Source organism: Bubalus bubalis, chromosome 18 (genome assembly GCF_019923935.1).
Source record: "Bubalus bubalis isolate 160015118507 breed Murrah chromosome 18, NDDB_SH_1, whole genome shotgun sequence".
Classification (NCBI taxonomy): domain Eukaryota; kingdom Metazoa; phylum Chordata; class Mammalia; order Artiodactyla; family Bovidae; genus Bubalus; species Bubalus bubalis.
The window spans coordinates 48,589,133-48,605,648 of record NC_059174.1 but is presented as its reverse complement, the minus strand read 5'-3'; the positions used below and the strand labels follow the sequence as shown (position 1 = coordinate 48,605,648).

Below are 16,516 nucleotides of genomic sequence, written 5' to 3'. Positions count from 1 at the left end.
AAATAAACTTCCTCTGTCCCCTCCCCACCCAGTCCTAAATCAGCCTGGTCTCTATAGGAGACCCGCCCTTGTGGGGTTGAAGCTACTCCAGTCCTGATTTTGTCTTCATTACTCACTTCCTCGGAGGTGAGCACCAATCAATGTCAGTTTCTCTTTCGCTCAGTTGCTCACCTGGCTCACTGGCTCCGCCCTACTCTGGGCTTTCCAGTGTTAGCCTGTAGCTGTGTTTTCACTTTTCCTACATCAGCTGGGATTGCCCGGCTGCACAGGCTAAAAGCTGCACCATGGAGCTCAGGCAGCAGTTACACCTCAGACCAGACAGAGCTGGAAGTTCAGAGACACGAACGGAGCAACGAGCCGAGATCCAGAAGAGGAGGCTGAAGTCAGAGACGCCAGACAAGACTGAGATCCCAGGCAACAGCCTCAGAGTGGACACTTGATCCCCCATTCTGACAGAGACCAGAGAGCAGGAATGAAGCTGGGTGAGCCCCCGCACCATTGTCTGGGACCCTCGCCTCCCCAGAGCCTGCACCCTGACTCCCTGACGCCCTCCCTCCCCTCACCTTTCTATCCTTCCTTAACCAGACATGGCCCCGGGCTGCACGCTGGTGCTGGTGCTGATGCTGACGACCTTGGCGCTGAGCAGGACAGGAGCAGTTCCTGTGCCCTCTGCCCCCAGGGCCCTCCCACCTGCCAGGGGCTGCCACATGGCCCAGTTCAAGTCTCTGTCCCCTCAAGAGCTGCAGGCCTTCAAGACGGCCAGGGATGCCTTTGTGAGTCTCCCCACCCCTCCTGCAGTGGGTGAGCCCACAGCCCCCTCCTGTGGGTTCCTAGACTACCTGGGCTGCAGGCAGGTCTGCCTGCCGCCCCCCCCCCCCCCACACACACACACGGGGCTGACCTCCCCCCTCCCCGCAGTGGGCAATCTCCTGTCCTGCACTGGATGAGCCTCTACCATCCTTTGGGAAGATAACCTCCCCTCCTCTGTTGCTGGCCATCCTCCGGTCTCCCTGGGGTCCCCCCTCCATCCCTCCCGCTGTGATCCGACCTTGCCCTTGCTCTCTAGGAAGACTCGTTCTTGCTGAAGGACTGGGACTGCAGCGCCCACCTGTTCCCCAGGACCCGGGACCTGAAGCACCTGCAGGTGAGTTGGGAGAGTCAGGCCCACCTGCCCTCACCTGCTCTGGCTCCGCAAGTGCCCCCTCACCTCCTCCTTCTCACATGTCCTTCTCTCCCTGCCCTCCCCAGTCCTCTCCCACGGCTTCCGCTCAGCCAACCACGTGGACTGTGTCTCTCACCTGACCCTGCTTCCCCTCCCTCTGTCCCTCCCCCTGTCCCCCTCACCTGCCCCCTCACCTGGTCTCTCTCATCTGCCCCCTCACCTGCCCCCTCTCCTGTCCCCCTCACCTGTCCCCCTCATCTATCCCCTCTCCTGCCCCCTCACCTGGTCCCTCTCACTTGCAGCTCTCACGTGTGTTCTGTCTCCTCCTCAGGTATGGGAGCGCCCCGTGGCTCTGGAGGCAGAGCTGGCCCTGACACTGACGGTCCTGGAGGCCATGGCTAACTCATCCCTGGGCCACAGCCTGGAGCAGCCCCTTCTCACGCTGCAGCACATCCACTCCAAGCTCCAGGCCTGTGTGAGTGCTGGGGCCCCGGGCCGGGTCTGGGCTCTGACCGCCTGGATGTCCCCCTCGGTCCCCGGCTCTGCCTCACAGCCTCACCCCTCTCTCCTCTGCCCACAGGTCCCAGCTCAGCCCACAGCAAGCTCCAGGCCCCGGGGCCGCCTCCACCTCTGGCTGCACCGCCTCCAGGAGGCCCGGAAGAAGGTGAGTGAGCAGAGATGGCAAACTGATGTCCGGGGCAGCTGGGGTCCCAGACGTGGGAGATACTGAACCATCCCCCTCTTCCCTCAGGAGTCCCAGGACTGCCTTGAAGCCTCTGTGATGTTCAACCTCCTCCGCCTCCTCACCCGGGACCTGAAATGTGTTGCCAGCGGAGACCAGTGTGTCTGACCCCGGAGACCTGCCTGCAACCTGTCCCACCTTTTTAGATATTGTTTATGCACCAACTACCTCCACTGGATTATTGGTTCTAGATTCCTATTTTTTTACAAAGCCCTTAAATTATATTTATTCTTGTACTTTTTATACAATGTGTGAAAATAAACTATTTGTTCATGACATTGACCTTGCTTATATGTGTCTGAATATGTGACCGCATATGTGGCAGGGGGATGGGAAGGGAGAAATGAAGAGAATAGGAAAGAATGTGGACTTGCCTGGTGGCTCAGTGGAAAAGAATCTGCCTGCTAGTGCAGGGAATGTGCTTCAGTTCCTGGTGGGGGAGAGTTCCACGTGCCACGGAGCAGCGAAGCCTGTGGGACACAGCTACTGAGGTAGCACTCCACAGCTCACGTGCTGTAGGCCCTTGAGGCGTAGCTACTGAAGTACACGCAGGCAGGGCCTGTGCTTAGCAACAGAGAGACCACTGCAATGAGAGTCTCATGCGCTGAAACAAGAGTAGCCCCTATTTTCTGCAACTAGAGAAATCCTGCATGCAACAGTAAAGGCCCAGCACAGCCAAAAATAAAGAAGTAGGTAATTTTAAAAAAGAGAATATAAAAGAATGTATGAGCAAGGAGTGAAAGAATCACTAAGGATTTTTCCAACCACAACAAGGGAAGATTTTATTGCACCACAAGCTGTCATTACATTAAGAAATAAGATGTCTAGAGGTGGCTGGGTCTGGGTCAGATCAGTGGGATAATGTCTTTATCATGGACCTACAGTCTGTATCTGTGAGTATGTCTAAGCATATGTGTTAAAATTGTGTTTATGGTCCATTCACCCCCAACTCCCTGTGGTTCTGAACCTGGGATGGCTTGTCAGATTGGAGATTTGCTGGGAGAAATATCACAGAGGAAGTTATCACCAAAAACTACTTAGTTCCACCGCGAGCATTGTGCTATATAGACAACTGTGTTGGCTACAAATCATTTTTGTTTCTGATCTACGTGTCTTTCATTTCCCTTCTTGCCTGATTGGAATGGATAGGAGTGCAGTACTACTATGCTGAGTAAGAAGGGTGAGAGAGGACATGTTTGCCTTCCTCCTGATCTTAGGGGGAAAGCATTCAGTTTCACCATTAACTGTAAATGTCAGCTGTGGGTTTTTGTTTTTTTTTTGTTTTTTTTGTAGATGCTCTTTTCTTTCTTTCTTTTTTTAAAATGTATATATTGATTTGGCTGTGCCAGGTCTTAATTGCTGCATGTGGGATCTAGTTTCTTGACCAGGGATCAAACCCTGGTCCCCAGTATTGGGAGCATGGAGTCTTAGCCACTGGGCCACCAGGGAAGTCCCAAGATGCTTTTTTTCAAGTTGAGGAAGTTTTTTTTCATTCCTATTTTTTCTACGAGTTTTCAAAAATCATGAATGAATGTTTGTGTTTGGTAAATGTTTTTTCTTCATTGATATGATCATGTGATTTTTTTTTCTTTAGCCTGTCTTGGTGAATTGTATTGATTGGTTTTCAAATGTTGAACCAATCTCGTATGCTTGGAATGAATCCCTTAGGTGGTAGGGTATAATTCTTTTGATGTACTGCTGAATTCTATGTGCCAACATTTTGTTAAGGATTTTTGTGTCTATATGCATTACTTTACTTTGTGCAAGATAACAAGTTCAAATTATTTTTTAAGCCAGTCGAGTTAAAACTTACTGTTGTGCTGTGCTCTGCTGTCACTTCAGTCATGTCTGACTCTGCGACCCTATGGACTATAGCCCACCAGGCTCCTCCATCCATAGGATTCTACAGTCAAGAATACTGGAGTAGGTTGCCATGCCCTCCTCCAGGGGATCTTCCCAGCTCTGGGATTCAACCCACATCTCCTGTGTCTCCTGCACTGCAGGAGAATTCTTTATTGTTGAGCCACCAGGTAAGCCCAAAACTTACTGTTACTTGCAGCCAAAAGCATCCTTAATGATACACACGGAAATGAAAGGCAGGTTTCCCACAGAGCTGACGAATTCTGGCTTCATGGGATTGTTATGCCTCCACCATACCCAAGACTGTCATTGATACAAAGCTGCAAAGAGTCCTCATAATCAGTATCCATGGAAGTGGGGCAGGAAGATGAATAACCTGGAGCTACAATCCAGGTAAACAGGTCCTTCTGCCTACCCCAGTCTCTATGACATCACTATTCCTTCAAACCTCTGTTTCTTGAAAGTTTCACTCCAACTCTTTCAAGTCTTCTCTGCTTCCTCTTATCAGTGACTCCATCATGTCTTTTCTCTCTCTCCAAACAGATTACTTTGCTCTCTTCCTCACAGAAGCTACCAGGTAGAAATTCCACATCATCTATACCACACCCTACCTGTCCCCACCCTCCTCTTGCTTCCCCATCAAGATAAGTGAGCCGCCTTTCTTCCTAACTTGGACCAGTGCCTGACCCTGGTCTCTCTTATGTCCTTCCTCCATAAATTATCCTTCTCTTAGCCTCCATTTTCTATAACTTTCTTTCTACAAGTACCTGCCCATCGGTAGTCTCCTCTTTTATTAAATCCCTTTCTTAATCTGTCCTATTTTCTGCAACTATTTCTCCATTTCCCTTTACTGGCTCCACTTCCTTCTAGACTCCAAGTCTCAGTAACCCCTACAGTTGGCTTCTGTTCCCAGATCTGCACTCCCCAACAACAATCTCCTTACAGCTAAATCCTGCATTGCTTCTCCAGTTCTCACCATAGAAGACTTCTCAGCATCATCTAACCCATTCCTCAGTAACTCCTTCTTGTAACTCTCTCCTACTTTGACCTTTGGGATACCACCCTCTCCTCTTCCTTCCATGTCTGCCTGCTTCTTCTCAGTCACATTTTCTGGTTCTCTTTCTTCTTCCTATCTCTTGAATACTGGAGTGTCTCAGGGGCCTGTCCTAGATTCTCATTTCTCTTCTCTATACTCTCTCTGGGGTCTTCTCACAAATCCCCATGGATTCACCAACTATATTCTCATTGACTACTTTTGTATCAGTCTGCTTAAGCTGGGTTATGCTTCAGTAACAAATGACCCTCAAACTAGAGGCTTATAACAACAAAGGTTTATTGCTTACTCATGCAACACAACCATCTTGAGTAAGTTGACTCTCAGCTCCTTACTGGGATCCAAGTTGAAGGTGCAGTTCTATCTTGGACTTTGATAGTCTTAGAATAGAGAGACAAGAGTACACGATGGACTAATCGCTGGCTCTTAGAACTTCTGCTCAGAAATGATACAGATCACTTCACTTCCATCCCCATTTCATTGACCCCAACAAGTGACACAGCCATGCCTGAGGTCAATAGGGTAGAGATTAATAATTTCCCACAGAAATGGATTCCTCTCTTTGGAAGGTGAGAAGATATATTTCTTTATTTTTGACTGTGTCTGGTCTTAGTGGTGCAGGGGCTCTTCTGGAGAGCGCAGGCTTACTTGCCACACAGCATGTGGGATCTTAGTTCCCAGACTAGTGATCAAAACCGCATCTGCTGCATTGGTAGGTGGGTTTTTACCCATTGGACCGCGAGGGAATTCCCTGGAAGAAGATATTTTGAATGATAAGGCAATATAAAACATCTTAAGTTCTTATCTCCAACTCTGACTTTAAAGACAGGATAAATTAGCATTATTATTTTGCATAGAAATCAGCTCAAGTTCAGATCCAAATGTACCAGCTGATAAGCCAATAGCAACAAAGACTCTGCCCCTAAAATTTCCCTTGCCATCTTCTGAATAATGGTCCTTAGAAAGGGATTGACTGGTGAAAACTCCCATAAGAAGAGCTAGTCCCACAGGGCTGAGAAGGCAGGATCAGTGTCCACTCTCCATGGTTCTGAACACCATTGACAGCTAGAAGAGGGTGGTTTCTTCCATTGCTGGGAGCTTGGTGAATGCCTGTTAACTTCTTCAGCATTTACAGATTTTTTAAATGGAATATTGTCACATCACATGTGGTTGGAGAACAAATGGAAGAATCCTACTGTGTATGAAATGTAAATATGTTTACAGGGATTTTTTTTTTCCCTTAAATAACAGAAAACTTCAACTCAACTTGCTTAAACAATCAGGACTTTGTAATTTCATACAACAAGAAACCTGATGGTAAGATAGATCAGGAGTTGGCTAATTCAGAAAATCACACTAATGTTATTAATAATTCAAATTCTTCCCATCTTTCAGCCTTGCATTTCAGCTGCATCCTCAGGTTTGATCATCTCAGGTCGTAAGGTGGCTACCACAGTTCCAGACATTAAATCCTTTGGGCAGAAAAAGGAAAGAATATCCACGTGTCCTGCTTATCACTAAGGAAAACCTTTCCCAGAAGCCCCCTAGCAGACTTCCCTTGAAACCCACACCAACAATCCATTAAAAATAGCAAATCCCAGGACTTCCCTGGTGGTTCATTGATTAACAATCTGTTTTGCAATGCAGGGGATGTGGGTTCAATCCCTGTTTGGGGAACTAAGATCTGACATATCTCAGACCCTGTGTGATGCAACTGCTGAGTCTTCGAATCACAGCTAGAGAGCTCATGCACCGCAACAAAAGATCCTGTGGGCCAAAACTAAAACCTGACATAGCCAAATAAGTAAATATTTTTTAAAATTTGCAATCTTCCATGCTGTGCTTAGTCGCTCAGTTGTGTCTGACTCTTTGTGACCCCACAGCCTGTAGCCCACCAGGCTCCTCTGTCCATGGGGATTCTCCAGGCAAGAACACTGGAGTGGGTTGCCATGTCCCCCTCCGGGGGATCTTCCCAACTCAGGGATCAAATCAGGGTCTCCTGTATTGCAGGCAGATTCTTTACTGACTGAGCCACCAGGGAAGCACTAGTGGTCCTGATGTCCCAGTGCTCAACTTTCCACCTCTCCCCCCAGCAAATATCTCCTTCTAACATATCATAAATGTGCTTACTTACTGGAACTTCCCTGGCAGTCCAGTGGTTAAGACTTTGAGCTTCCACTTCAGGGGGCATGGGTTCGATCCCTGGTTGGGGAACTAAAATTCCACTTGCCATAATGTGGTCAATAAATAAATAAATAAATAATAATAAAAATAGGGATTTCCCTGGTGGTCCAGTGGCTGGAACGCCATGCTCCCAATGTAGGGGATTCAAGTTCAATCCCTGGTCAGGGAACTAGATCTCAGATGCTGCAGCTAAAGATCTCCCATGCTGAGATGAAGATTGAAGACTCCATGCACAGCCAAATAAATAAAATAAATATCTTAAAAATTAAAATAAATTCCAACTCAATCCTATACCCACTCCAGCTACCACACTTCTCTGCCTCCTTGTATTAGTCAGGATTCTCCAGAGAAACAGAACTCTGACTGGATACAGATACAGATATAGACTATATATATATAGTTGTTTAGTCACTAAGTCATGGAGAAGGAAATGGCAACCCACTCCAGTATTCTTGCCTGGAGAATCCCAGGGACGGGGGAGCCTGGTGGGCTGCCAGTCTATGGGGTCGCACAGAGTCGGACACGAACTGAAGCGACTTAGCAGCAGTAGCAGCAGCAGCACTAAGTCATGTCCAACTCTTTTGTGACCCCATGGACAGTAGTCCACCAGGCTCCTCTTTCCATGGGATTTCCCAGGCAAAAATAATGGAGTGGGTTGCCATTTCTATCTCCAGGGGATCTTTCTGACCCAGGAATTAAACCTATGTCCCCTGCATTGAGAGGTGGATTCTTTACAGCTGAACCACCAGAGAAGCCCTATATATATATACATATATATTTATTATAGGGAGTTGGCTTATGCATTATGGAGGCTAAGTCCCAGCGTCTTCCATTGGCCACCTGGAGACCCAGGAGAGCTGACGTGTAGTTCCAGGCTAAGTCCAAAGCCCTGAGAACCAGGAGAGCCTATAGTGTAAGTTTCAGTCCCAAAACCAGGATGCTCGCGACTCAGGAAGAGCCAGTGTTCATCTAGAGTCTGAAAGCCAGAAAAGAGCACAATCTCAGCTCAGTGCAGTCAAGCAAATGGAGTTCTCTCTTACTCCACCTTTCCCTTCTATTCAGGTCTGCCACTAATTAGATGAGGCCCACCCACCGTAGGGAGGGCAATATACTTGACTTACTCTACCAGTTCAAATGTAATCTAATCCAGAAACACACTCACAGACATAACTTGAACAACGTTTGGCCAAATGTCTGGGGACCCCATGGCACAATCAAGTTAACATATAAAGCTGACCATCACATGCCGTTTTCAGCAATGTTTGTCAAAAGAATTGTCTAGGGAATTCCCTGGTGGTCCAGTGGTTAAGAATCCACCTTCCATTCCCAAACCCAATGGTTGATACTCAGACCAATGTTTCCTGATGTTTCAGCAGTAATTGACATGGGTGCTCATTCTCTGATCTATGAAACACATTCTTCTCTGGTTCCCACTTTCCTGGTTTTCCTTCTCTCTCTGGTGGTTCCTTCTCAGTTCCTTTCCTGATTTTCCATCTCCTGGAACATCCAGAGCTCATTACAGTGCTTATCTCTCATCTATCTGTGATGCATGTATTTATTCTCATGGCTTAGAACCCAATCCCATCTGTATAGTCATGGCTCTTGTGGCAGATTGAATTCTTGGTACATATTCTTCCCCTTTCCTGTATTTACAGCCTTCCCATGACCTCACTGAAGGCAGAGTTTACTTCTCTGTCCCTTGATTTTGGACCCAGCCATGTGACTTTTTAAAGCCAATGATATATATATATGCAATGATATACAACAATGTGCCTATTCTCAGTCCAGTCCTCAAGAAGCCTCATGGGTTTCCTGTTACTTCCTGGGGTTTTGCTCTGATGATGAGAAGAGCTCTCCTGGCTTGCTGCTCTCCTTTAGCCTGGCCTTAGACCTGAGCCATCCAGACCCTCAGCTTGAATCAGAGCCACCCAACTGAACCTGATCGGAATCATCGAACCCCAGAGGTCAGCAGAGCCATCCCCAGCTCATCTGCAGAGAGCTGAGCTAAGTCAATGGTTACTGTGTTTTTGAGATTTTTGTGGTTGTTTATTACACAGCACACACTGACTGATACACCTCCCAAACTTAGCTTTCCAGACCTCACTCCTGAACTCCAGGCTTATACATCAAACTCACTACTGAACAACTTCATTTGGATATCTAATGGGCTTCTCAAACTTATCATGCCAGAAATGTAACTCCTGCTCTTCCCTACCCTGAACCTGTTTCTTCTGCAATCTTTCTTATCCTAGAAAATGGAAGCTCCATGTTTCCAGATCCCCAAGCCAAAGACCTTGGAATCATCATTGGTTCCTCTATTTCTCCCATCTCCCACATCCAGTTAGTAAGTCCAGTTGATGCTACTTGTAAGGATATGCTGCACTGAGCCCTTGCTTACTCCCTCAGCGGCCCCACCCTGCTCCTGTCCACCCTCTGTCAGCTGGACCATGGCAGCAGCCTCTTCCCTGTGCTCCCCAGTCCTGCTGTGGACCCTTAGTCTGATCCCCACATGAAGCCAGAGGAAATCTGTAAACACCTGAGTCAAGTCAGGCCCCTCCCCTGCCCAGAAAACTCTTCCATCTCACTCAATGTATTCATTGACCAGTGAATAAATAAACCAAGTAATGATATATATGCCGAAGTAAAATCAATCTAAAAAAAACAAAACCAAATGGATTTGCATTACCCTAATGATTAGTGGCCATCTTTACATGTGCTTATTGGTCATTTGCATAAAAATGAGTCTTTTAAAAATGTTTGACTTATTTGGCGGCATCAGGTCTTAGCTACAGCATGCGGATCTTCGTTGTATCATGCGGGACCTTTTGTTGCAGTGCATGGGCTCTCTAGCTGCAGCACTGGGGCTCAGTAATCGTGGTGTGCGGGCTTAGTTGCTCCACAGCATGTCGTATCTTAGTTCTTGGACCAGGGATTGAATCCACGTCCCCTGCATTGCAAGGGGAATTCTTAACCACTGGGCCACCATGAAAGTCCCTTAAACGAGTCTTAGAGGGCCAAAATCAAGGTGTCAATAGGGCTGACTCCTTAGGGAGAATTCTGGGAAAAATTCGATTCCTTGCCTATTTCAACTTCTAGTGGCCACCTATATTCCTGGGCTTGTGGCCCCTTACCTATCTTCAAAGAACATCACTCCAGTCTCTGAGTTAGCAGGCATACAGATAATCCAGGACAATCTTCTCATCTCAAGATCCTTAATTCGATTACATGTGCAGTTTTTTTTGGCCACAAAAAGGTCACACTCACAGGTTCCAGGATGAGGACCTGGATATCCTTGGAGGCCATTATCAGCTTGCCAGAGTCAGAATTCCCTCTGCTGTACACAGGTGGGACCCTGATGCTGGGAAAGATTGAAGGCGGGACGAAAAGGGGACAACCGAGGATGAGATGGTCCGATGGCATCACCGACTTGATGGACATGTTTGAGGAAACTCCGGGAGTGGGTGATGGACAGGGAAGCCTGGCGTGCTGCAGTTCATGGGGTCACAAAGAGTCGGACAAGACTGAGTGACTGAACTGATACTGATACTGATCAGCCCACCACAGTCAAAATTCCCTACCATACCTGGGTGGTGTAAAGGCTGCATTCCCTTTTCCCCCCTGGAGACTTGTGTCCTGTGTGACTGTCTCTCATCCCTCAACCTGCCTCTTACCCAAGCAATGTGACAATACCTCAATATCTAATCAGCATCTAATACATCAATATCTAATCTTCCTTCAGGAACAGGAAACTTGACTTCCCACCAGGCATATGGCTAATCTTTTAAAAAATTTTAATTAATAAGCTGTGTTGGGTCTTCATAGCTACACATGGGCTTTCTCTGGTTGCAGTGAGCGGGGGTTAGTCTCTAGTTTCAGTGCACAGGCTTCTCATGGCAGTGGCTTCTCTCATTGCAGAGCTTGGGCTCTAGGGCATGTGGGCTCAGTAGTTGTGGTATGTGGGCTTAATTGCTTCATAGCACGTGGAACCTCCCTGGACCAAACCAGTGATCAAACCAGTGTTCCCTGCAATGACAGGCAGATTCTTCAACACTGGACCACCAGGGAAGTCCACGACTCAACTTCTCATGGCATCGTATGCTCACCTATAACTAAGTTCTGACGGTAGGGTGGAGACAGGTGTATCATGTGTCACTTCTAGAAAGAGCTCTTAAAGAAAAGAACATTCTATAGAACAGTCTTTTGGACTCTGTGGGAGAGGGAGAGGGTGGGATGATTTGGGAGAATGGCATTGAAACATGTATAATATCATATGTGAAACGAATCGCCAGTCCAGGTTCATTGCAGGATACAGGATACTCGGGGCTGGTACACTGGGATGACCCAGAGGGATGGTATGGGGAGGCAGGTGGGAGGTGGGTTCAGGATGGGGAACACGTGTACACCCGTGGCGGATTCATGTTGATGTATGGCAAAACCAATACAATATTGTAATTAGCCTCCAATTAAAATAAATAAATTTATATTAAAAAAAAAGAATGGAACATTCTCTTCTTCCCTCCCTCTTATTCTTCATCTGTTGTCTGGAGTAAGGATGCAAAGATGGAGTTCAAGAAATCATCTTGGACCATGAAGAGGAAGCCACATATTGATGATGGAGCAACAAGATAGAAGAAGCTTGGGTCTTCACACTGTGGAGCCCTGGACAGCTTGAGTAGCACCTATCTTCACACAAAAGAGAAGAAAACTTATTTTCAGGAAAATCTAATGCTAATTTGTGATAGACAGCATAACACCCCAGCCAAAGATGCCCTTTCCCAGTCCCTAGTCCCTGTGGATATGTTATATTACACGGAACAGGGGTGATATAGTGGCAGATAGAATAAAAGCTGCTAATCAGCTGACATTAAAATAAGGAAATTATCCTGCATTATCTGGGTGAGTTCAATGTGATCACAAAGATCCTTCAAAGTCAGGGAGAGGTTTGAAGATGCTATGTTGCTGGTTTTGAAGAAGGAAGGGGCCACAGGCTAAGGAATGTAGGTGGCCTCTAGAAACTAGAAAATGCAAAGAAACAGATTGTTTTCTAGAACCTCTAGAAAGAGGCTTGATTTTAGCCCAGTGAGATCCATTGATTTTAGCACAGGGAGATCCATTTTAGATTTCTGATCTCCATATCTGTTAGATAATAAATCTGTATTTTATTTAACTATTAAGTTTACCTCCTGAAAATGGCTTCTTTTTTTTTTTTTTGTTTAAGTATTTATTTATTTATTTTCGGTTGCACCAGGTCTTACACGTGGGATCTTCAGTCTTCCTTGCAGCATGTGGGATCTTTAGTTGCTGCATGTAGGATCTAGTTCCCTGACCAGGAATCAAATCCAGGCCCCCTGCATTGGGAGTGCAGAGTTTTAGCCACTAGACCACAAGGGAAGTCCCTGTATTGCTTTAAACCACTAAGTTTGTAATCATTTGTTTCGGAATCAATAGAAAACTAACACATAATTGATCCAGTTTTCTTCTCCTGAATCTTTCTCTGTTTTTAAGGGAGAAAATAATAATTATCTCATTAATAATGATAATCAAAACCAGCATCAACATTAATCAACAAACTGAGAACTTTTGTATGCTTGATATAATCTTGGCACACGAAACATTATCTTATGTAAGCTTCGCAACAATCTCACAGAGGAAGTAAGAAGCGTTAAATACAAATGTGGGAAAAGAAAAAAAGGCTGAAAATTAGCAAGCTAAACATCAATCTCAAACGTTAGGATAAGAACAGCACAATACATTAAAAAAAAAAGAGTAAAAACCAAATGCACAATAGAAATGAATGTTATGTGTTATTATTAATGAAGTAAGATCAAATTAAAGAAAAACCCCAAATATACAATAGAGAGGATCTATAAAACTAAGTGTTGGTTATCACTAGTAATTTGAAAAAAAAAATTGCAATTACATCTCAAAGCTGATGAAAAAAATTCAGCCATAAAAAAGGAAGGAAATCTTTCCATTCGAAACAGCATGGATGGCATTATGCTAAGTGAAGTAAGTCAGACAGAGAAAGACAAACACTGTGTGATTTCACCTTTTTTTTTTTTTTTCTGCATTGTGAGGCATGTGGGATCCTAGTTCCCCTGTATTGGGAGCGCAGAGTTTTAACCATTGGACTGCCTGATCTCACTTTTATGTGGAATCTAAAAAACAAACAAAAAGCTGAACTCATACAGAAACCAAGAACAGATTGATGGATGAATGAAGGTGGTCACAAGGGACACAGTTCTAGTTATAAAATAGGTAAATCCTAGGGATGTAAATGGAGAAGGCAATGGCACCCCACTCCAGTACACTTGCCTGGAAAATCCCATGGATGGAGGAGCCTGGTAGGCTGCAGTGCATGGGTTCGCTAAGAGTCGGACACGACTGAGCGACTTCAGTTTCACTTTTCACTCTCATGCATCGGAGAAGGAAATGGCAACCCACTCCAGTGTTCTTGCTTGGAGAATCCCAGGGATGGGCGAGCCTGGTGGGCTGCCGTCTATGGGGTCGCACAGAGTTGGACACGACTGAAGCGACTTAGCAGCAGCAGCAGCAGGGATGTAACATAGAGCATGGTGACTATGGTTAACAATACTGTATTGTATATTTAAAAGTTGCTGGATTCCCTGGTGGCTCAGTGGTAAAGAATCCACCTGCCAATGCACAAGACACAGGTTCAATCCCTCATCCGAGAAGATCCCGCATGCCTCAGGGCAACTATACTCGTGGGCCACAGCGGTTGAGCCTGTGAGCTAGACCTGCAAGCGCAACTACTGATACCAGAGTGCCCAAAAAGAGCCTACGTTCCGAAGCGAGAGAAGTAACTAGAGAGTAGCCCCTGCTTGACACAACTAGAGAAAAGCGGGGGCAGCAACGAAGACCCAGCACAGCCAAAATAGATAAATAAACAAATAAAAAGTTAAGGGAGGAGATCTTAACAGTTCTCACCACAAGGGAAAAAATGTAATTATTTGAGGGTATGGATGTTAACTAAACTTACTGTGGTAATCATTTCACAATATATACATATACCATTAAGTTGTAGACCTTAAACATATACAATCAGTTCAGTTCAGTTCAGTCGCTCAGTTGTGTCCGACTCTTTGTGACCCCATGAATCGCAGCACGCCAGGCCTCCCTGTCCATCACCAACTCCTAGAGTACACTCAGACTCACATCCATCGAGTCAGTGATGCCATCCAGCCATCTCATCCTCTGTCGTCCCCTTCTCCTCTTGCCCCCAATCCCTCCCAGCATCAGGGTCTTTTCCAATGAGTCAACTCTTCCCATGAGGTGGCCAAAGTACTGGAGTTTCAGCTTTAGCATCATTCCTTCCAAAGAAATCCCAGGGCTGATCTCCTTCAGAATGGACTGGTTGGATCTCCTTGCAGTCCAAGGGATTCTCAAGAGTCTTCTCCAACACCACAGTTCAAAAGCATCAATTCTTCGGCGCTCAGCCTTCTTCACAGTCTAAGTCTCACATCCATACATGACCACTGGAAAAACCATAGCCTTGACTAGACGGACCTTTGTTGGCAAAGTAATGTCTCTGCTTTTTATGCAGGTCAGGAAGCAACAGTTAGAACTGGACATGGAACAACAGACTGGTTCCAAATAGGAAAAGGAGTACGTCAAGGCTGTATATTGTCACCATGCTTATTTAACTTATATGCAGAGTACATCGTGAGAAACACTGGGCTGGAAGAAGCACAACCTGGAATTAAGATTGCTGGGAGAAATATCAATAACCTCAGATATGCAGATGACACCACCCTTATGGCAGAAAGTGAAGAGGAACTAAAAAGCCTCTTGATGAAGGTGAAAGAGGAGAGTGAAAAAGTTGGCTTAAAGCTCAACATTCAGAAAACAAAGATCATGGCATCTGGTCCCATCACTTCATGGGTAATAGATGGGGAAACAGTGGAAACGGTGTCAGACTTTATTTTTTTGGGCTCCAAAATCACTACAGATGGTGACTATAGCCATGAAAAACATATACAATACTATATGTCAATTATGGGCTTCCCTGGTGGCTCAGACTGTAAAGAATCTGCCTGCAATGCAGGAGACCTGGGTTCGATCCCTGGGTGGGGAAAATCCCCTGGAGAAGGGAATGGCTACCCATTCTAGTATTCTTGCCTGAAGAATCCCATGGACAGAAGAGCCTCATGGATGTGGGTGGGGGAGCGACAGACCATGGGGTGACCAACAGTGGGACAGGACTGAGCAGTTAACACTTTCACTTTCATGTCAATTATATCTCAGTAAAACTAGAAATGAGAAGAAAAGAGAGAGAGAATGTACCGATGACCAATATAAGCAATGGAAAAGGAAACCTGAAGGTTTGCCATTTGCAGCCACAAGGATGAACCTAGAGGGTATCTTAGGCTAAGCAAAATAAGACAAGAGAAAGACAACTACTGTACGGTATTACTTATATGTGGAATCTAAAAAATACAACAAACTAGTGAGGATAATACACACACAAAAAGAAACAGGGAATTCCTTAGGTGGCCAGTAGTCAGGAAGATCTCACAGCTGAGGTGTCAAAGAAAAAGGGAGACACAGAGAAGAAACTAGTGGTCACCAGTGTGGGGAAGCTGGAAAGGCAATATAGGGGTCGGGGAGGGAGAGGCACAAACCGCTGGTGTAAGATAGGCTCAAGGATGTACAGAACGGGGAATATAGCCAGTATTTTATAATAGCTGTAAATGGAGTGTAACCTTTAACAATTGTACAAAAAATAAATAAAACAAAAGGAAACGCTCCTTACAAGTCTCAGAACTAGAAGAGGGAACCAGCTTTTGTGTGTATTGTCTCGACTTCACACGAGAGGAAACTGAAGCTCACAGATGCTGAGTGGCTTCCCAGGTTCAGGCAGCCCGTAAATGGCAGAGCCGGGGCTTGAACCCAAGGCTCCAGCTCTCCCCAGCCGGCTCCAGGAATCTCCGTGCTTCGGCGCCACCTCGCGGGTGCGCCCAGCCTCCCCACGCCCGGCCCGCAGCCCGCCAAACTCCACCCCCTCCCCAGATTTGGTTTAGGGTTTTCACTGGGGTGGGCGGGGGGGGGGGGCGGTCTCTGGGTCAAAAGTGTTACAGCCTTTGGGAGTTTCAGACTCTGCTTCCTCCACGGGTTGCTCTGAAATTTCATTAGATTTTCTCTCTCAGTTTCAACTACTCCCCTATGGTGCCCCCGGGCTCCCTACTGCTCCTCCTCAGCCTTGATGGCCTCTGAATTCCTCCATACCCTCCTGGTGGCAAGTTGCCTGTCTGGAGCCAAATTCTTGGCTCTATCTATCTCAGATGGGAGTGTCAGGCTTGCTTAATGGTCCTCAGCACTGGGAGCTGGTAGAAAACACAGAACCGAAATCCTACCCCAGACCTGCTGAATCGGATCAGTACCTTAACAGGACCCTCTCCACCCCACCTCACCCCCAAGTAATTTGGGGCACAGTAAAGCCTGAGTGAGGCGTCCCAGGTGGCCCTAGTGGTAAAGAACCCATCTGCTAATGCTA

General features: G+C 46.3%; 1 protein-coding gene across 1 annotated transcript; it reads left to right on the top strand.

Moving 5' to 3' along the window:
- Window positions 1-255: 255 nt before the first annotated feature.
- LOC102395794 (interferon lambda-3) lies at window positions 256-2,186 on the top strand. Its single transcript, XM_025268342.3, has 6 exons — window positions 256-482; window positions 586-773; window positions 1,067-1,144; window positions 1,494-1,637; window positions 1,743-1,826; window positions 1,914-2,186. Exons 1-6 carry the CDS (start codon window positions 473-475, stop codon window positions 2,010-2,012), a joined length of 603 nt encoding a protein of 200 aa, XP_025124127.3. The 5' UTR covers window positions 256-472; the 3' UTR covers window positions 2,013-2,186.
- The last annotated feature ends 14,330 nt before the right edge of the window (window positions 2,187-16,516 follow it).